The sequence below is a fragment of the Scyliorhinus canicula genome, chromosome 11, assembly GCF_902713615.1.
Source record: "Scyliorhinus canicula chromosome 11, sScyCan1.1, whole genome shotgun sequence".
NCBI classification, from domain to species: domain Eukaryota; kingdom Metazoa; phylum Chordata; class Chondrichthyes; order Carcharhiniformes; family Scyliorhinidae; genus Scyliorhinus; species Scyliorhinus canicula.
Genome location: NC_052156.1, coordinates 1,537,481 through 1,558,474, shown reverse-complemented (window position 1 = coordinate 1,558,474; position 20,994 = coordinate 1,537,481). Strand labels below are relative to the sequence as shown.

At 49.1% G+C, this 20,994-nt stretch overlaps 1 protein-coding gene across 1 annotated transcript in view; it reads left to right on the top strand.

The window, feature by feature from the left end:
- Nucleotides 1–20,756, top strand: part of qars1 (glutaminyl-tRNA synthetase 1) — a 101,320-nt gene extending 80,564 nt beyond the window's left edge. The window contains exons 23-25 of the mRNA XM_038812003.1: nucleotides 8,757–8,823; nucleotides 18,250–18,375; nucleotides 19,605–20,756. Of these exons, the coding sequence (XP_038667931.1) occupies nucleotides 8,757–8,823; nucleotides 18,250–18,375; nucleotides 19,605–19,655 (244 nt within the window). The 3' untranslated portion in view covers nucleotides 19,656–20,756. The remainder of the gene's footprint in view (nucleotides 1–8,756; nucleotides 8,824–18,249; nucleotides 18,376–19,604) is intronic.
- Nucleotides 20,757–20,994: the final 238 nt, after the last annotated feature.

Here is a 20,994-nt window from a genome sequence, read left to right as displayed (position 1 = left end):
TCAATGCAGCGAGTGGCTGGTAACCTACTGCCCAGGAGGGTGACAGAAGGAGACAATCCGAGATTTTCATAAAACATAATATCAGAATTAGGCCACTCGGCCCATCGAGTCTGCTCCGCCATTCAATCATGGCTGATATTTTCTCATCCCCATTCTCCTGCCTTCTCCCCATAACCCCTGATCCCCTTATTAATCAAGAACCTATCTATCTCTGTCTTAAAGACACTCGGTGATTTGACCTCCACAGCCTTCTGCGGCAAAGAGTTCCACAGATTCGCCACCCTCCGGCTGAAGAAATTCCTTCTCATCTCTGTTTTAAAGCATCGTCCTTTCACTCTGAAATTATGTCCTCTGCTTCTAGTTTTCCCCACAAGTGGAAACATCCTCTCCACGTTCACTCTATCCAGTCCTCGCAGTATCCTGTACATTTCAATAAGATCCCCCCTCATCCCATTCCAGCCTCCCCGAACAGGCACCGGAATGTGGCGACTAGGGGCTTTTCACAGTAACTTAATTGAAGCCTACTCGTGACAATAAGTGATTATTAGTATAGTTATTATTAAACTCCAATGAGTACAGATCTAGAGTCCTCAATCGCTTTCAGAAGGAAATTGAATGGGCTTTTGTTGGAAATAAACATGCAGGGCTGTGGGGATAGAGGGGGAATGGGACTGACTGGATTGCGGTACAGAGGGGCAGAATGGACACTGGATTGCGTTACAGAGGGGCAGAATGGACGCTGGATTGCGGTACAGAGGGGCAGAATGGACACTGGATTGCTGCACAGAGGGGCAGAATGGACACTGGATTGCGTTACAGAGGGGCAGAATGGACATTGGATTGCTGCACAGAGGGGCAGAATGGACACTGGATTGCGTTACAGAGGGGCAGAATGGACACTGGATTGCTGCACAGAGGGGCAGAATGGACACTGGATTGCGTTACAGAGGGGCAGAATGGACACTGGATTGCTGCACAGAGGGGCAGAATGGACACTGGATTGCTGCACAGAGGGGCAGAATGGACACTGGATTGCGTTACAGAGGGGCAGAATGGACACTGGATTGCGTTACAGAGGGGCAGAATGGACACTGGATTGCTGCACAGAGGGGCAGAATGGACGCTGGATTGCGGTACAGAGGGGCAGAATGGACACTGGATTGCGGTACAGAGGGGCAGAATGGACGCTGGATTGCGGTACAGAGGGGCAGAATGGACGCTGGATTGCGGTACAGAGGGGCAGAATGGACACTGGATCGCTGTACAGAGGCAGAATGGACACTGGATCGCTGTACAGAGGGGCAGAATGGACACTGGATCGCTGTACATGGGGCAGAATGGACACTGGATAGCTGTACTGAGGGGCAGAATGGACACTGGATTGCTGTACAGAGGGGCAGAATGGACACTGGATCGCGGTACAGAGGGGCAGAATGGACGCTGGATCGCGGTACAGAGGGGCAGAATGGACGCTGGATCGCGGTACAGAGGGGCAGAATGGACGCTGGATCGCGGTACAGAGGGGCAGAATGGACTCTGGATCGCGGTACAGAGGGGCAGAATGGACACTGGATCGCGGTACAGAGGGGCAGAATGGACACTGGATTGCGGTACAGAGGGGCAGAATGGACACTGGATTGCGGTACAGAGGGGCAGAATGGACACTGGATTGCGGTACAGAGGGGCAGAATGGACACTGGATTGCTGTACAGAGGGGCAGAATGGACACTGGATTGCTGTACAGAGGGGCAGAATGGACACTGGATTGCTGTACAGAGGGGCAGAATGGACACTGGATTGCTGTACAGAGGGGCAGAATGGACACTGGATTGCTGTACAGAGGGGCAGAATGGACACTGGATTGCGGTACAGAGGGGCAGAATGGACACTGGATTGCGGTACAGAGGGGCAGAATGGACGCTGGATTGCGGTACAGAGGGGCAGAATGGACGCTGGATTGCGGTACAGAGGGGCAGAATGGACGCTGGATTGCGGTACAGAGGGGCAGAATGGACGCTGGATTGCTGTACAGAGGGGCAGAATGGACACTGGATTGCTGTACAGAGGCAGAATGGACACTGGATTGCTGTACAGAGGGGCAGAATGGACGCTGGATCGCGGTACAGAGGGGCAGAATGGACACTGGATCGCTGTACAGAGGGGCAGAATGGACACTGGATCGCTGTACAGAGGGGCAGAATGGACACTGGATCGCTGTACAGAGGGGCAGAATGGACACTGGATTGCTGTACAGAGGGGCAGAATGGACACTGGATCGCGGTACAGAGGGGCAGAATGGACACTGGATTGCTGTACAGAGGCAGAATGGACACTGGATTGCTGTACAGAGGGGCAGAATGGACACTGGATTGCTGTACAGAGGGGCAGAATGGACACTGGATTGCGGTACAGAGGGGCAGAATGGACACTGGATTGCGGTACAGAGGGGCAGAATGGACACTGGATTGCGGTACAGAGGGGCAGAATGGACTCCTGTGCCATAATGACTGTTTATAAAACACTTGGATGCACCTGACTGACCTTGTACTGCACATTTCTGATTCTGTGACTCTATAAAGGCTCTTCAGTGAATGATCTGGCTTCACCCACCTCCCCCCTCCAGGGCCAATGTGTCCCTCCCCCTCCAGGGCCAATGTGTCCCTCCCCCTCCAGGGCCAATGTGTCCCTCCCTCGTAAGGTGCAGTATCAAAAGTTGAACATACCTCTCTGGGTGATGTGTGAGCAAGGCTCTGTACAATTGCATCACTCCCTGTGCCTTTGAATTCCAACCGCATTGAAATAACGACTAGCATTCCATTACCTTTTTTGATTTCTGTACCCCTAAAAGTTCCAGTGTGAATCGTCACCTTGATGTGTTGGAGAGGCTTATGCACTCTGATGATCCCCTGAGTGATGCCGTCCTTGCTCCTGGATGGGCAAGCCAAGGTGGGGAGGTACCAGACAGTGTGCGATACAAAAACTCCTGAACAGGCGAAGGCTGGGGGTCTCACTGGCTGCAACGGTGGAAGAAAGTTGCAGCAGAAAGGTGTCCCGAGTCATCGGGGTCAACACATCTTCAAAGTCTGACTAGCACCTGTCTAGATTGTGTGGGCAACGCCCCCAACATTAAATAAAGCCGCACACACACAAATCTACCAGGATCCATTTGCCAAGTCTTGTAGCGTTAGAGAGTTGGTGCCGGGGAAAGGCTGTGAACCTCGGCGTCCCTGCTCAAGAATCTGCTAGCGACAGGTGAGTGAAGCTCACTGGGCACCTGTTTAGGAACAGCGCTGTCTTTGGGCAGCTGCATCTGTGACTGAGCAGTCCACTTCAGGATAACCGCTGCTCACTCCAAATGGGGAGGGGGCTGGTAAAGGGCCCGAAATTTGGTGGTCCCACTCACTCCTGGCTAGAGAGCCACATCCTGCGGGATTACCACCTTTGTGGCCAAAGACCGTCAACTTTAGACTTTGCAACTTGAAATGTTCGAACACTGATTCATAATCGCATGAGTGACCATACAGAAAGAAGGACTGTGGTCGTATTGCCTCAGCTACCAAGACTCCAAATTGACATCTCCGTCCCCAGTGAGATCAGCCTTCCTGCAGAAGAAGCAACAAGCTTGGGCTACACCTTCTACTGGAAAGGAAAGGCTGACAGTGACCCTCGAGGAGCTGGTTTTGCCATCGAGAGTCGGATCTTGGATGCACTGTCAGAGCTCCCCAGCTGTATAAATAAAGACTGGTGACACTTCACCCACAGCTATGTCACCGTCATACCCCCACCCTGGCCTCCGGAGGAACGGCTCGACTGTGACCTTGATGAAGTTCTCACTGGCATCCCAAAAGAAGAAAAGATTGTCCTTAGAGTCATCGACTCCCTCCAATCAGCCAGTCGAGTCTGCACCGACTCTTTGAATGAGCAGCCTACTCGTGTCCCCTCCCACATCCACCCCATCCTAACCTGCACATCCCTGGATACTAAGGGCAATTTATCCCGGCCAATCCACCTAACCTGCACATCTTTGGACTGTTGGAGGAAACTGGAGCACCCGGAGGAAACCCACGCACACACGGGGAGAACGTGCAAACTCCACACAGTGACCCAAGGCCGGCATTGATCCTGGGTCCCTGGCACTGTGAGGCAGCAGTGCTAACCGCTGTGCCACCATGCCGCCCCTTCTGCGGACCTTTTATTGGCTGAGTTCGCCTGACTTCAATGTCTGGAGGAGAACCATTGGGAAAACCGGTCTGGGAAAAGCCAATGGAAATGGTGCCTCCTGCTGACAGTGAGCTCAGCACGGCCTCAATATAACACACCCTCTCCTGCCAGAGGGATAAATACCAAACCACATCGAGGCACCTCTTCGATTCAGCCATTTTTCAGGTCAAAATGCCAAAATGATGTCTGTATCCCCAGCACCCTGAACACCCAGCCCCCCGAACACCCAGCGCCCTGAACACCCAGCGCCCCGAACACCCAGCGCCCCGAACACCCAGCGCCCCGAACACCCAGCGCCCCGAACACCCAGCGCCCCGAACACCCAGCGCCCCGAACACCCAGCGCCCCGAACACCCAGCGCCCCGAACACCCAGCGCCCCGAACACCCAGCGCCCCGAACACCCAGCGCCCCGAACACCCAGCGCCCCGAACACCCAGCGCCCCGAACACCCAGCGCCCCGAACACCCCCGCGCCCCGAACACCCCAGCCCCGAACACCCAGCGCCCCGAACACCCAGCGCCCCGAACACCCAGCGCCCCGAACACCCAGCGCCCCGAACACCCGCGCCCCGAACACCCAGCGCCCCGAACACCCAGCGCCCGAACACCCAGCGCCCCGACACCCATCGCCCGAACACCCAGCGCCCGAACCCCGCTCCCCGCAAAACTAGCCCCCGAACACCCAGCGTCCCCGAACACCCAGCGCCCGCAAAACTAGCCCCCGAACACCCAGCGCCCGACACCCAGGCCCCAAACTAGCCCCCGAACACCCAGCGCCCCGAACACCCAGCGCCCGCAAAAAACTAGCCCCCGAACACCCGCACCCCGAACACCCAGCCCCGCAAAAACTCCCCCGAACACCCAGCGCCCGCAAAAACTAGCCCCCGAACACCCAGCGCCCGCAAAAACTAGCCCCCGAACACCCAGCGCCCCGAACACCCAGCGCCCGCAAAAACTAGCCCCCGAACACCCAGCGCCCCGAACACCCAGCGCCCCGAACACCCAGCGCCCGCAAAAACTAGCCCCCGAACACCCAGCGCCCCGAACACCCAGCCCCCCGAACACCCAGCCCCCCGAACACCCAGCCCCCCGAACACCCAGCCCCCCGAACACCCAGCCCCCCGAACACCCAGCCCCCCCGAACACCCAGCCCCCCGAACACCCAGCCCCCCGAACACCCAGCCCCCCGAACACCCAGCCCCCCGAACACCCAGCCCCCCGAACACCCAGCGCCCCGAACACCCAGCCCCCCGAACACCCAGCCCCCGAACACCCAGCGCCCCGAACACCCATCGCCCCGAACACCCACGCCCGAACACCCAGCCCCCGAACACCCACCCCCCGAACACGCCCCCCCCAACACCCAGCCCCCCGAACACACCCAGCCCCCCGAACACCCAGCGCCCCCCCCCCAACAGAACACCCAGCGCCCCGAACACCCAGCGCCCGCAAAAACTATCCCCCCGAACACCCAGCGCCCCAAACACCCAGCGCCCGCAAAAACCAGCCCCCGAACACCCAGCGCCCTGAACACCCAGCGCCCTGAACACCCAGCGCCCCGAACACCCAGCCCCCCAAAAACCCAGAGGTGTGAAAAGGAGAGGGTCAATGTCTCCGTGCTAAAGCAGCCCGTCCAAAGAGAGGAATTCCAAGTGCAGCTCGCAAACTGTCTGAAAAATCTTCACATCCAGCCCAATTCTAGAACATTGGGATTAAATAAAGTCAGCTGTACGGGACTCGGGTATACAGACCATTGGGTTTGACAATGGTCTTCATCGAAAACCATCAACAAAGGTGATGCAGAAATATATGCCCCCCTGGAAGAAAAACGAGCCGCCTCCATTGGCTGATGGAAGAGCCCAAGATAGCAAGTCAAGAGGCAGCAATCCAACAGCCCAAAAACCAATCTGGAAGATAAAGAACAAGGGGTAGGAAGAGAGAGCCTGAGCGATCCAACAGTGTGCCAACCATCATGACATGCTGAGCTTTTCCGAAAGCATCTATAGACCAAGGTCAAATGAATGGGCAATAAATGCTGCCCCCCCCCCCCCCCCCCCCCCCCCCCCCGCAGGCCCCTTCCTTCACAGAGTGGTGCATCTCCCCTAAAGATGACAATGCCATTCATCAACACTAGAAAGAACATTTCCAAGAACTGCTCCAGCAGGAATCCACAATGGCAGCTGATATTCTACAGCCTATACCTGTGTGGTAGAATCCACAATGACCCACCATCATTGAGAGAGCTGTAACAAGCCATCAAACAAAAAAGCCTGTGGCCGTGATGTACTCTCAAAGCTTTTGCTGACATCAAGACCCCTTGATGTTGATGGGGGATTCAGCAATAGCGATGTTGTCCAGGTCTTGCTGCACGCAGCTACAGACTGCTCATGAATCAGAATTATGAATGGCACTCAACAATCATCAGCGAGCTTCCCATTTCTGACCTGATGAAATGGAGGTCATTGAAGAAGCAGCTGAAGATTGCAGCGGTTCAAGACCCCCACCCCCACCGCTGCCGCAGTGCATTCCAGGTGCCCACTACTCTCTGGATGAAAACATTTTTCCTCAAATCCCCTCTAAATGTCCTGTCCCTCACCTTAAAATTCTGCCCCCATGTTATTGACCTGCAACCAAGCGGAACAGCTGCTTCCTGTCCACGGTGTCCATACTCCTCATAATCATACACACTTCAATCAGGCCCCCTCTGAACTTGCTACAACCCGAGTTTATGCAGCCTCTCATAGCTCAAATACTCCTTCCCAAGCAACATGCTGGTGAATCTCCTCTGCACCCTCTCCACTGCCATCACATCCTTCCTGTAGTACGGTCTGAAGCTGACTGTTCCTTGCAGAATCCAAACTGAACATTGGCAAACAGGTTATAGCACTGATGCTAAAACCTTTCTCACTTTAATGACTGAGAGTAAACTGCTGGGCAGGACACACGATGGGTATGAAAGATCATAAGGACTGTGCGAAAGTCACTCCTATCAATATTGTCATGAATTGATGCATCTAGAATGGGTAAATTATTGAGGGTATGGTCAAGTAGGTTTCTATCTCTCACATAGATTACCTCACCGCCTTGTGCAAGCTGAGCCTGACACAGCTGTTCCCTTCACCTTGGTCAACAGCAGTGACACTGAGCCATTCTTGATGATAAACATTGAAGTCCCCCCCCCCAATCCATCCAGAGAATATTCTCTGTCTTTGCGACCCTCGGTGCTTCTTCCAAGTGGTCTTCAGCATAGAGCAACACAGATTCATTTGAGGATGGATGGTATTCAGCCAGAGGTTTCCTTGTCCATGTTTGACCTGATGCCATATGACTGAGGTCAGAGGTCAATGTTGAGGGTCCCCAGGGCAACTCCCAATTGTATACCACTGTGCCGCCACCCCTGGTGGGTCTTCCCTGCCTGTAGGACAGCACAGTGGTGATGGAGGGACCTGGGATATGGGATGATTCTGGGAGTATTGACTGTTAGGCTGTTGCTGACTAGACTGTGGAATAGCTCCCGCAACTTTGGCTCCCAGTTCTTAATGGAAGGACCTGATTGGCTTGTGTAGGGTGTATTCTTGTTGAGCCCAGGTATTTTCCAGGTGGTGTGTCCAGTTTTGTTCTTAATTAAACTTTCCAAAACTGTTTGATACAACCAAGCTGGGCCATTTCAGAAGACAGGTGTTTAAAAATAAATTTAGAGTACCTAATTTTATTATTTTTTTTCCAATTACGTGGCAATTTAGCGTGGCCAATCCACCTAATCTGCACAATCTTTGTGTTGTGGGGGTGGAACCCACGCAGACACGGGGAGAATGTGCAAACTCCACACAGACAGCAACCCAGAGCCGGGATCGAACCCGGGTCCTCAGCGCCGCAGTCCCAGTGCTAACCACTCCGCCACGTGCTGCCCTCCTTTCAGAAAACAGTTGAGCCAACTACATTTCTATGAGATGCCAGATTTCCTTCCCTAAAGGTTGTTAGTGAACAAAGATGGGTTATTATAACAATCCGGTAGTTTCCTGATCTCCATTATTGAGATGAGCTTTTATGGGGCTGGTTTAGCTCACTGGGATAAATCGCTGGCTTTTAAAGCAGACCAAGCAGGCCAGCAGCACGGTTCAATTCCCGTACCAGCCTCCCCGGACAGGCGCTGGAATGTGGCGACTAGGGGCTTTTCACAGTAACTTCATTTGAAGCCTACTCGTGACAATGAGCGATTTCATTTCATTTTCATTTCATTTCATTATTCCAAATGTATTAATTAAAATTCCTTCCAGCTCCATGGTGGGATTTGAACTGGGTTCTCTGGATTACTAGTCCAGTAACATTACCACTAAACTACCATCCCTAATCTTCGGCCAGGGAAGATTGAGTTTTTATTGTGGGTGGGGGCTGATTCTCCAGGGTAGTTAGGAAGAATCGTTTTGCAGTATTAGGAGCTGTTTTTCCACGGAGTGTTTTGGGCAGCTGCGGACTCGGGGTAGGGTGGCTATGGGAGCTGAAATTTTGATCTCTTTTTATTTTGTGTTTTGTAGCTTCCACCATAAATGTCCAGAGGATCCCAGCGAGGTTCCCGGAGGCTTCCTGAGTGATATTAACCCAGTGAGTATCTAACAACTGACCTGTTGACCATGGCTATTGTCCTGTTCAAATAATGTAAGGTTCAGACAGGATTAAGTTATTGAATCATAGAATCCCAACATTGCAAAAGGAGGCCATTCAGCCCATTGAGTTTGCACCAACACTGTCAAAGAGCCCTCTACCCAAGCCCCACTCCCCCGTCCTATTCCTGTAACCCCACCCCAACCTGCACATCTCTGAACTGGACTTGGAGAGTGAGCAGCACTGGGCCTTGGGACCGATTAGGGATTCAGAATAAGCCTTTCCAATTCATCGAAAGGATGTGGATGTGTCTGCCCAGGAAAGGAAAGGCTTGAAGGTCAGTTGCCACCTTCAGGAGGAGCTGGATCATTATGTGTTGCAGAGGCTTCACGGTTCGAGAGCCATTAACAGCATTGCTGGAATGTTTCCGGGAAATTGAGGAAGAACCCGAGATTGAGTCTTCTGATGACGTAACAGAGAATTGATGAGGGTAATAAAGCTGATATCTCTGCAAGGACTTCCAAAAGGAATTTGGTATACAACAAGCCTGTCAGAAAAGAGTCAGTGGTTGTACAGCTACAAGTTTAGCAGATTGGCAGGATGTAGAGAATAGTGGTGAGCGGTTGTTTTTGAGATTGGAGGAAGGAATATGAAAGAAAGGGATTTTTGATGAAACTTTAAAAAGCACTGGTTTGACTTCACCTGGAGAATTGGGTTCAATTCTGGACACTGCACTTTAGGTAGGTGGTGAAAACCTCAAGGAGGGCTTTTCAAATTTGTTTGAGATGTGATTTCACTGGCAAGCCCAGCATTTATTCCCCACCCCCAATGGCCCTCGAGAAGATTGCGACGAGCAACCGCCTTGAATCCGCCGTAGTCCAGGTGGTGTAGGTACACCCCCAGTGCAGTTAGGAAAGGCATTCCAGGATCAAGGTGCAGAAAAATTTGAGAATGGTTCCTGGGAGGAGGAAATTCAGTTATGAGGATAGATTGGATTCTCCTTGGAGGAAGTTGGAAGGAGATTTGATAGAGGTGTCATCCTCTAATCATGAGGGGTCAGGGCAGGGTAGAGAGAGAAACTGCTCCCATTGACACAGGGACATGAACCGTAGGATAAATATATATGATGAATGGGAAATAAGCCAATGGCGACATGAGGAAAAATGTTTCCAGGCAGCAAGTGGTTAGGATCGGAAATGCACTGCCTGAGAGTGATTGGGGCAGATTTAGTTGTGACTTTCAAAAGACAATTTGATAAGCACCTTGAGAGAGAGGCTCAGTTAAGAAGCAGAACTTCAAAAGTAATTCCTCGATTATTACTGGACCATGAGCAAATTGGCCGAGGCAAAATAAGACTAGTGTGACTGAAAGAGTGGTGTGGGAGAAATGGGTTTTGATTCATGGGACACTGGGGCCAGTACTGGGGAAAGTGGGAGCTGTCCCATTTTATGGCCTCTCAACCAGACCATGCTGGGACCTGTATTCTGGCAAATCATACACGAGTGGTAGAGAGAGCTTTAACTAAATAGTGGGGGGATGGGATCATTGAGAGGAGGTGCAGAACAAGCACAAAGAACAAAGAAAAAGTACAGCACAGAAACAGGCCCTTTGACCTTCCCAGCCTGCGCCGATCCAGATCCTCTATCTAAAACTGTTGCCTATTTTCTAAGAATCTGTATCCCTCTGCTCCCTGCCCATTCATGTATCTGTCTAGATACATCTTAAATGATGCTATCGTGCCCGCCTCTACCATCTCCGCCGGCAGTGGTTTCCAGGCACCCGCCATCCTCTGCGTAAAGAACTTTCCACGTATAACTCCCTTAAACCTTTCCCCTCTCAGTTTGAACTCGTGACCCCTAGTAATTGAGTCCCCCACTCTGGGGAAAAGCTTCTTGCTATCCACCCTGTCTATACCTCGCATGATTTTGTCGACCTCAATGAGGTCCCCCTTCAACCTCCGTCTTTCTAATGAAAATAATCCTAATCTACTCAACCTCTCTTCATAGATAGCACCTTCCATACCAGGCAACATCCTGGTGACCCTCCTCTGCACCTTCTCCAAAGCATCCACATCCTTCTGGTAACGTGGCGACCAGAACTGCACGCAGTATTCCAAATGTGGCCGAACCAAAGTCCTATACAACTGTAACATGACCTGCCAACTCTCGTACTCAATATCCCTTCCGATGAAGGAAAACACGCCGTATGCCTTCTTGACCACTCTATCCACCTGTGTTGCCACCTTCAGGGTACAATGGACCTGAACTCCCAGATCTCTCTGTACATCAATTTTCCCCAAGACCCTTCCATTGACCATATAGTTCGCTCTTGAATTTGACCTTCCAAAATGCATCACCTCGCATTTGCCCGGATTGAACTCCATCTGCCATTTCTTTGCCCAACTCTCCAATCTATCTATATTCTGCTGTATCCTCTGACAGTCCCCTTCACTATCTGCTATTCCACCAATCTTAGTATCATCTGCAAACTTGCTAATCAGACCACCTATACCATCCTCCAGATCATTTATGTATACAGTAGTCCCCCGTTATACCGCGCTCCGCAATACCGCGGTTCGCGATATACCGCGGGGGGGCTTATGGACCCCAACTGTCAGTTGTGTCAATTTCAGCAGCCGGCTCACTTTGATCCGGAGAGGGAAGCTGCTCTCACTGAAACAATCAGCCGGCCGCTGAAATTGACACTGCCGGCTGCTCTCTCCCTCCAATCCAACTTTTAAGTTTTAATGTTTCTGATTGGAGGGAGAGAGCAGCGGGAAGTGTCAATTTCAGCGGCCGGCTCACTTTGATCCGGAGAGGGAAGCTGCTCTCTCACTGAAACAATCAGCCGGCTGCTGAAATTGACACTGCCCGCTGCTCTCTCCCTCCAATCAGAAACATTAAAACTTAAAAGTTGGATTGGATTGGAGGGAGAGAGCAGCCGGCAGTGTCAATTTCAGCAGCCGGCTGATTATTTCAGTGAGAGCAGCTTCCTTCTCCGGATCAAAGTGAGCCGGCCGCTGAAATTTTAATTGGATCCACGATGGGGGTTTTAAATTTATTTAAAAATCTATGCTAGCGCTTCCCATTGAGTGTCTACGGGGGTCTGACCTCTCCCCCCGCCCCCCGTAGACTCACAATGGGAAGCGCTAGCATAGATTTTTAAATAAATTTAAAACCCCCATCATGGATATCCGCGGCTCGGATGCAACGCGGGTGGCTGTCTTGGAGCCCAACACCCGCGTTATAAAGGGGGACTACTGTATCACAAACAGCGGTCCGAGCACAGATCTCTGGAACACCACTGGTTACAGTTCTCCATTTTGAGAAACTCCCTTCTACGACTACTCTCTGTCTCCTGTTGCCCAGCCAGTTCTTTATCAATCTAGCTAGTACACCCTGGACCCCATGAGACTTCACTTTCTCCATCAGCCTACCATGGGGAACCTTATCAAATGCCTTACTGAAGTCCATGTATATGACATCTACAGCCCTTCCATCATCAATCAGCTTTGTCACTTCCTCAAAGAATTCTATTAAATTGATAAGACATGACCTTCCCTGCGCAAAACCATGCTGCCTATCACTGATAAGCCCATTTCCTTCCAAATGGGAATAGATCCTATCCCTCCGTATCTTCTCCAGCAGCTTCCCTACCACTGACGTCAAGCTCACTGGTCTATAATTCCCTGGATTATCCCAGCTACCCTTCTTAAACAAAGGGACAACATTAGCAATTCTCCAGTCCTCTGGGACCTCACCCGTGTTTAAGGATGCTGCAAAGATATCTGTTAAGGCCCCAGCTATTTCGTCCCTCGCTTCCCTCAGTAACCTGGGATAGATCCCATCCGGACCTGGGGACTTCTCCACCTTAATGCCTTTTAGAATACCCAAAACTTCCCCCTTCCTTATGCCGGCTTGACCTAGAGTATTTAAACATCCATCCTCAACATCCTTAATATCCCTCCTCGGTGCAGTAAATCAAAAGGAAATAATGAGGTAATAGAGCAGACGGTTCGGCTAACCATAAACAGAGTGTGGCAGAAAGGGATGGAGAACACGGTAATGATAAACAGTGTGTGGCAGGAAGGGACGGAGAACACAGAAGGTAAGGCTGGAAATTGCAAAATGGTGAAAAGACAGAGTTAAAAGCTCTATATCTGAATGTGCGCAGCCTTCGGAATGAAATGGAATCATTATTAGCACAGAAATAAATATATATGACCTGATAGCCATCACAGTGACATGGTTGCAGGGTGACCAAGGCTGGGACCTGAATATTGAAGGGTATTTGACATTGTACAAAGATAGGAAGCTTGGAAAAGGTGGTGGGGTAGCTCTGTTAATTAAGGGTGTCATTAGTACAATAGTGACAGGTGACCTTGGCTCGAAAGAGCAAAATGTAGAATCTGTTTGGGAAATAGAAATGGTAAGGTAAGAGATAACTGGTGGGAGTCGTTTATGGGCTCTCTAACAGTATTCGTGGGGTAGACAGAGTATACAGGAAGAAATAAATGGGTTATGTAAGAAATTTATCACAGTAACCATGGGTGACTTTAATCTGCATGTAGATTAGGAGAATTAGATTGGCAACGGTCGACTGGAAAATGAGTTCATAATGCGTCCAGGGCAATTTCTTCGAGCAGCACATTCTCGAGCCAACCAGTAAGCAGCCTATTCATGACATGGTGATGAGCAATGAGACAGGATCAATCAATCAATAACTCCCTGGTAAAGGAGCCTCTAGACAAGAGTGATCATTACATGATAGAATTTCATCTTTATTCTGAAGGCAAGTTGTGTGGATCTAAGACTAGTGTTTTATTCCTGAATAAAGGTAATATAAGGGTCTAAAGATAGATGGAGCTAAAGTTACTGGGAAACTAGGTTAAAAGGAAGGACAGTAGAGATATAATGACAGTTTTAAAGAGATATTTAATAACCCACAGCAAAGATTTATCCCAGTGAGAAAGAAAGACTCTGAGAAAGATGGATCATCTATGTCTAAATAAGGAAGTTCAGGACGGTATCAAATGGAAAGAAATATTGTAAAATCCGCAAGGATTTGTGGTTGGTCACAGGATTGCTCAAATTTTAAAAAGCAGCAAGAATGACTTTTTGTTTTTAAATGGAGAAAGAAGAGTATGAGAGAAAGCTAGCCAGGAATATAAAAATAGGATTTCTACAGGTGTTGAAATAGTAAAGAGTAGCTATTTTTGATCCTCTAGAGAGAGTTTGGGGAGTTGATAATGGAAGATACCTAAAAATCAGGATGGGAACAGCAGGAAGGAGCTTCAAATAATTCACCATCACAAGAGAAAAGGTGCTGGGCTGACTTCGGAGTCCGAGTTCAGGATTCTCATAAGGTTAATGTGCAGGTTCAGTCGGTAGTTAGGAAGGCAAATGCAATGTTAGCATTCATGTCGAGAGGGCGAGAATACAAGACCAGGGATGTACTTCTGAGGCTGTAGAAGGCTCTGGTGAGACCCCATTTGGAGTATTGTGAGCAGTTTTGGGTCCCGTATCTAAGGAAGGATGTGCTGGCCTTGGAAAGGGTCCAGAGGAGGTTCACAATAATGATCCCTGGAATGAAGAACTTGTGATATGAAGAGCGGCTGAGGACTGTGGGTCTGTACTCGTTGGAGGTTAGAAGGATGAGGTGGATCTCGTTGAAATTAATTTACAGAATATTCAGAGGGCTGGATAGAGTGACCATGGAATGGATGTTTTCACTAGTAGGAGAAACTAGAATCACAGACACAGCCTCAGACAGAAGTAATGATCCTTTAAAACAGAGACAAGGAGGAATTTCACAGCCAGAGAGATTTCAGTTGTTTCCAGCTGCGATCTCTTTTTGTTGGATGGTTGATTTCCAAAGTCAAAGAGAGAGAGAGTTTTAGATATTCCTGCAAAAAATGGCTATTCCGTGTTTCCAGTACGTATCACACCTTCAGTGTGGGGAAAACGTCCAGCTCCTTTTCCTCGCCGTGCACAAACATAAGTGCACAGGCAGACCGGTTAGGCACCAGGCAGCTTTCTCAGTTAGTTCTTAACCCCTTCTTTGTGTATTCCAACAGGAAACCTGGAATCCAGTAACCCGTCAAGGCAATTCCACCCAGGGTCTTTGAGATGAGATACTCGTTATGTTCCTTTGTCTTCACTGGAGATGGCAATCGATCCCTGGATGTTTTCAGAATGACCTTGCCTGGAAACAGGGAGGGGTTCCATTGTCCATTAGGAAGCCCCTGCAGACATTCCTGTCAGCGGCTAGCTGCACATTGTCAGCCGTTTTCGGCTTTGTGTCCATTTTGAAATATGAAACTCCGGTTGTTTAAAAGTCTTAATATTTCTGTGTCAATTCCATGGCTTCTCCATCATCATAACGCCATAGAAAATATGAAAGGCATTTTCACACCGGAAATCCCAGAAACAGTTATGGGATGAATGATTAATGTTTTGGTGATAATTGTTAACATTCGACCTTTAGTCAACCTCTGATTCAGCGAGATATGATTTTAGTGAGCGTGAAATACAGAACAGACCACATTGAAATCTAGTATTTGAAAGTGATCTCAGAGATTGACTTTCCATTTAGACCCAGAGGAAGGTTACAGCACAGAAAGAGGCCATTCAGCCCATCTGCGCCAGCCAAGAAAGGGAAAAACAGCTGCTCATTTTAATCCCACTTTCCAGCACCTGGCCTGTATTCTTGCAGGTTACAGTACTCGTGTGCAGATCCAGATACCTTTTGAGTGAGTTGAGCCTCAGCCACCAATTGGGCATCAGATTAGAGACGCCTACTGGATTAACAGGTTTTCCTCGGGTCCCCTCTAATCCTTTTACCGATCACTTTCCAATCTCTGCCTCCTGGTAACTGACCCCTCAGCTAGGGGGGGAAACAGGTCTTTCCTGTCCATCCTGTCTGGCCCCTCCTAATTGTGTACACCCCGATTAGGTCACCCTTTCACCACCTCTGTTCTAAGGAAATAAACCCCAGCCTATCCAATCTCTCCTCATAGCTGCAATTTTCAAGCCCTGGCTACATTCTTGTGAATCTCCCCTGTTCTCACTCCGGAGCAATTGTGTCCCACCTGTAATGTGCTGACCAGAACCGTACACAATATTCCAGCTGTGGCCTAGCCAGCATTTTATATATTTTAGTTCCATCGTTACATCCCTGCTTTTGTATTCAATACCTCGCCCAATAAAGGAAAGCATTCCATATGGTCCTTCAGGTCCTGTGGACATGTACTCCCAAGTGTTCTCACTTCAACCCCTCTCAATATCCTCCTGTTTATTCCATATTCCCTTGTTTGCCTTCCCCAAGTGCTTAACCTCGCATCTTTCTGGATTGTATTCCATTTGGCACTGTGATAACTTGACCACAAGAAGGTTGTTGAAACGCGTTGTGAAAGTTCATCTTTAATATGCTCACAAACGGGAGCAGCAAGTTAAACATCGAAAAAACAGTAACAATTATAACTAACAGCAGTTAGATATGAATTTACACAGATAACATAAACAACCAACGACTTCACAGCACTTGCTAATGACATCAGCAATGGATTTAAATAAGAAGATGTGTAATAATAACACTCTATACAGCCACCTTTCAGCCCACTCCACCAAATTATTGATATAATTCTGGGGACAGCAGGTATCCTCTTCGCTATCAACTACAAGGCCAATTTTTGTGTCATCTGAAGATTCCCCAATCATGCCTCCCACATTCAAATCTAATTCAGTATATGCAACAAACAGCAAGAGCATCAACACTGACTCCTGTGGAACACCGCTGGACACTGGCAATTTAACATGGCCAATCCACCTACCCTGCACATCTTTGGGTTGTGGGCGTGAGACCCACGCAGACACGGGGAGAATGTGCAAACTCCACACGGACAGTGACCCAGAGCCGGGATCGAACCCAGGTCCTTGGTGCCGTGAGGCAACGGTGCCAACCACTGTGCTGCCCATCAGCATACAAGTTACCATGTAGATCTGAGGCCCGACCCTTTCCTTAGTTATTATTTTGATTTTAATGTACTGATAAAACATCTTAGGATTTTCTTTGATTTGCCTGCTAATATTTTTTCGTATCCTCTTTGCTTTCCTAATTTCCTTTTTCACTTCACTCCTGTACTTTCTGTCCTCCTCTCGGCCTTTACAGTATTTAGCGTTTTGTGGCTATCCTAAACTTTCCTCTGTGGGGGAAAAAAAACTTCTTGCACATCTCCTCTAAACCTTGCCCCTCACACCTTAAATATGTCCCCTAGTAATCAACCCTACCACCCTGGGAAATAGCTTCCGAGTATCCACTCTGTCTATACCCCTCATAATTTTGTAGACCTCTATCAGGTCGTCCCTCAACTTCCGGTGAGAACAAACCGAGTTTCTCCAACCTCCCCTCCTAGCTAATGCCTCCAGTCCACTTTGGCCAGTTCACCGCTCAGATTTGTAAAATATGTTTTCCTCCTGCCCAATTTAGAAATTTTACTTCTGTTCTACTTTGTCGTTTTCCATAATTATGCTCAATCTAATTGTATTATGGTCTCTATCTCCAAAATAGTTCCCCACTGTTGCTTCATGAACTTGCCCAACTTCATTTCCTGAGACTCAATCTAGAAGACTCAATCTAGAATTGTACTCCCTCTCTTTGGGCTTGTTAGAGTTCCAGAATTTTGTGCCCTTCACACTCTTCATACCCCAATTCATACCCCAATTGATATTGGTGTAATTGACGTCTCGAGCGTTTGCTGCCCTGTTGTTTAGTGCACTCCAAAATCTGCCTATTTATTTGCTGTCCTAACTCCCACTATTTGGGGGTCTAGAGTTCACTCCTAGCAGCGTGGCTGCCCCGAGTTTATTCCTGATCTCAACCCATAAAGCCCCATTTCATGCTTCATTTCTCATCATCCCTCAAGTTCTTTCAAGGCCTCTCGCGAGAACTGTTGAAAGCCATGCTCCTTTATCCGTGCTTTGTCAACATTTCCAAGTACTTGTCTTTGGGTGAAACATTAACTAGTGGCTCAGTCAGCGCCCTCAGGTGGGCGTCAAAGATTCCACAGCCAGTATTTTGAAGAGTCCTCCTTCGTGGCCCTTAAATCAACACCAAAGCAGATTGTCAGATCACTACTACATTGCCACATGTGGGAGCTTACTGTGCACAAACTGGCTGCTACATTTCCTGTATTCGAACAGTAAACTTCAAGGGATACTTAATTGGCCATAAAGTGCTTTGGGATATATCCCGAGAATGTGGGAAGGTGCTATATAAATGTCAGTCTTTATTTTCTTTCCAGGTAAAAGCTGTTGACATATCTGTTCCTGAATACTTTGGAAGCAATTTGAAACTACTTCTCGAACAGGTCTTCCTGATTTAATGCCTGTTGCAAACTAGCTCAGTGTAATTTCTCTCTCTCTCCAGGATTCCCTGAAGGTGATTGGAGATGCGATGCTGGATGTATCTGTCAAAAATGCCAAACCATTTGACAAGTTTCAGTTTGAGCGTATTGGCTATTTCTCCGTGGATTTGGACAGCACTGACCAGAAGGTTGGTACAGTGTTAGCTTGTATGACAATCAGATATGCTGCTCACCTGGAGAGCTTCAACTCTCATGGTGCCTGGTGAAAATGGCAGTGTATTTATTGCAGTGTAACCACTAGCCTCGCAGTCCCCCCCCCCAACCCACCCTCCGCAACCCATCCTCATGTGAAACCAGCCTGAGCTCAGATACCCACAACTATCCTTTTATTTAATTAAGTGCTTCATGTAGGACTGGGAGTTATCTATTCAGCAGTGATTTAAAATGGCCGTCTGCTGACCTGCCCATGAGCCACAATGTCAGCTTCCCGTCAGGAATCAGCCCAGTGGCATTTTCTCTGCGACTCTGTAATTCATTCTGGGGGGGGGGGGGGGGGGGACATTCCTGGCTAGGCACAGGGAGAACGTGCAGACTCCGCACGGTGACCCAAGCCGGCAATCAAACCTGGGACCCTAGCGCTGTGAAGCAATAGTGCTAACCACTGTGCTGCCGGCTGCCCATTGAACTGCTGCAGTCGGATGTGAATCAGATACACTCAGTACTGTTAGGGAAGGGGTTCCAGGATTTTGACCCAGCGTCGGTGAAGGAACGGTGATATATTTCCAGGTCAGGATAATAATAATAATAATGGTGAGCTACTTTGGAGGGAACCTCCAGGTGGTGGTGTTCCCAGGTATCTGGTGGCACAGTGGTTAGCACTGCTGCCCCACCGCGCCTGGGACCTTGGTTCGATTCCGACCCCTGGTGACTGTCTGCATGGAGTTTACTCATCCTCCCCGTGTCTGCGTGGGTTTCCTCCGGGTGCTCTCGTTTCCTCAGATGAAAGATGTTCCCACAGCCCAAAGATGTGCAGGTTAGGTGGATTGGCCGTGATAAATTGCCCCTTAGTGTCCACCGGTTAGGTGAGGTTACGGAGATAGGGTGGGGGAGTGGGTAGGGTGATCTTTCGGAGAGTCAGTGCGGACTTGATGGGCTGAATGGCCTCCTGCACTGTAGGGATTCTATGGTCTGCTGCCCTTGTCCTTCTCGATGGTAGAGGTTGTGTGTTTGTAAGGTGCTGTCTAAGGAACCTTGGTGAGTTCCTTATTGTAGATGGCACACACGGCTGCCACTGTGCGTCGGTGGTGGAGGGGGTGAATGTTGAAGGTAGTGCTCACATCGTTGATCATCCAGCTTCTGCCGGATTGTACAAATTCCTGCCTCGAGCTGACTCTTGTGAATGTTTCTTCCTCTGCAGTTGGTGTTTAACAGGACCGTGATGTTGAAAGAAGATCCTGGGAAGATCTGAAATGCTGCAGGTCCACGTGACTCCGTGTCCCAAGACTCCAGCCAGATGCTCAAATCTTTAAATTTTCCAAAAGACGCAGCATTTTCCTGAGCTTCCTGCTAAAAGGTGTGGGGGAGAAACTTGCTCATAGCTCCCTGCCCAGAAAACCCCCAAATCAAAGCCTTGGAACAGTGAGAGCTTTGCTGCTCAAAAATACCCACACGTTACAAAATTTAGGCAATCTTCCCCACTCCGCCCTCACTGATAGCACTAAACCAGCAAGTTTAATCCTGCCTCTCAACCAGATTTAAGCCCATGGAAAGGCAACAAACTGCAATAAAATGGAGCAACTTGCGTTGATTGGCTTTACTCTGATTAGTTTTAAATGCCTCAAAAACGTAGAGAATTAAAGAGTAACAGTTTTGGAATCCAGCGGATCAGCCAGCCTGAGAGAGACAGACAGATAACTGGTTAATGATCTGGGCCAAGTGTTTGGAGCATTTACTGATCTTTGGTTGAGTTGATCTGTGACCTTGTGAATTAATTACCTGAGAGCAGTCTGTATGTTTGTCGAAATGCAGTGGAAAGTGCAGTGTTGCATGAATCTTCCTGTTGTTACCTCTACCCAATTTAAACTATGCAGATCCTTAAAAGAGGATGGACAAGGAGAGGGCAACATTCAATTAGGGCAATGACTTGAGTGGCAACTACAGAGATCAACTGTTGCTGTTTCTGCTGTCAACGTTTGGACAGCTCAGGTATTTGCATCAAGATTGTGCTTCAGACAGTATTTCTCTAACAGCTCCAGTTAAATCTGAGCTGAAGGAGGACACTGCGCAGCAGTGCTCCACTTATCTTTTAAAACAAAAAAGTGATTCTTTCATCAACACAATTCGAATAAGTGAATCATTGATGGACATAATTTGGACCACTGGAAAATGCAAAGCTGGAAAGGTGGCTTGCAGGCTCCAATTTCATGTCCACAGACACCAGTGGATTTGTCAGGTTTTGGAGTGTAGATTTGTCCGTGTCAAAGATGCAATTGATTCATGTAAACAGAGCGGCCATGTCAGGTTTCACCAATCTGGGGAACCCGTCCCCATAACTACCTACCAAATAAAACTTGCTCACTGCTTTCCCATAAAACCCAAGTGATCGGGCTCCTTCCCCCATCTCTCTCTTCCAACTTTCATCCTTTCTTCCCCCTCTCTCTTTCATCCCTCCCTATTCCCCCCCTCTCTTCCTGCCACTCTCTCTTTCCCTCTCCCTCGCTCTTTCCCTCTCCCTCTCTCTTTCCCCCTCTTTCTCTTTCCCCCCTCTTTCTCTTTCCCCCTCTCTCTCTTTCCCCCTCTCTCTCTTT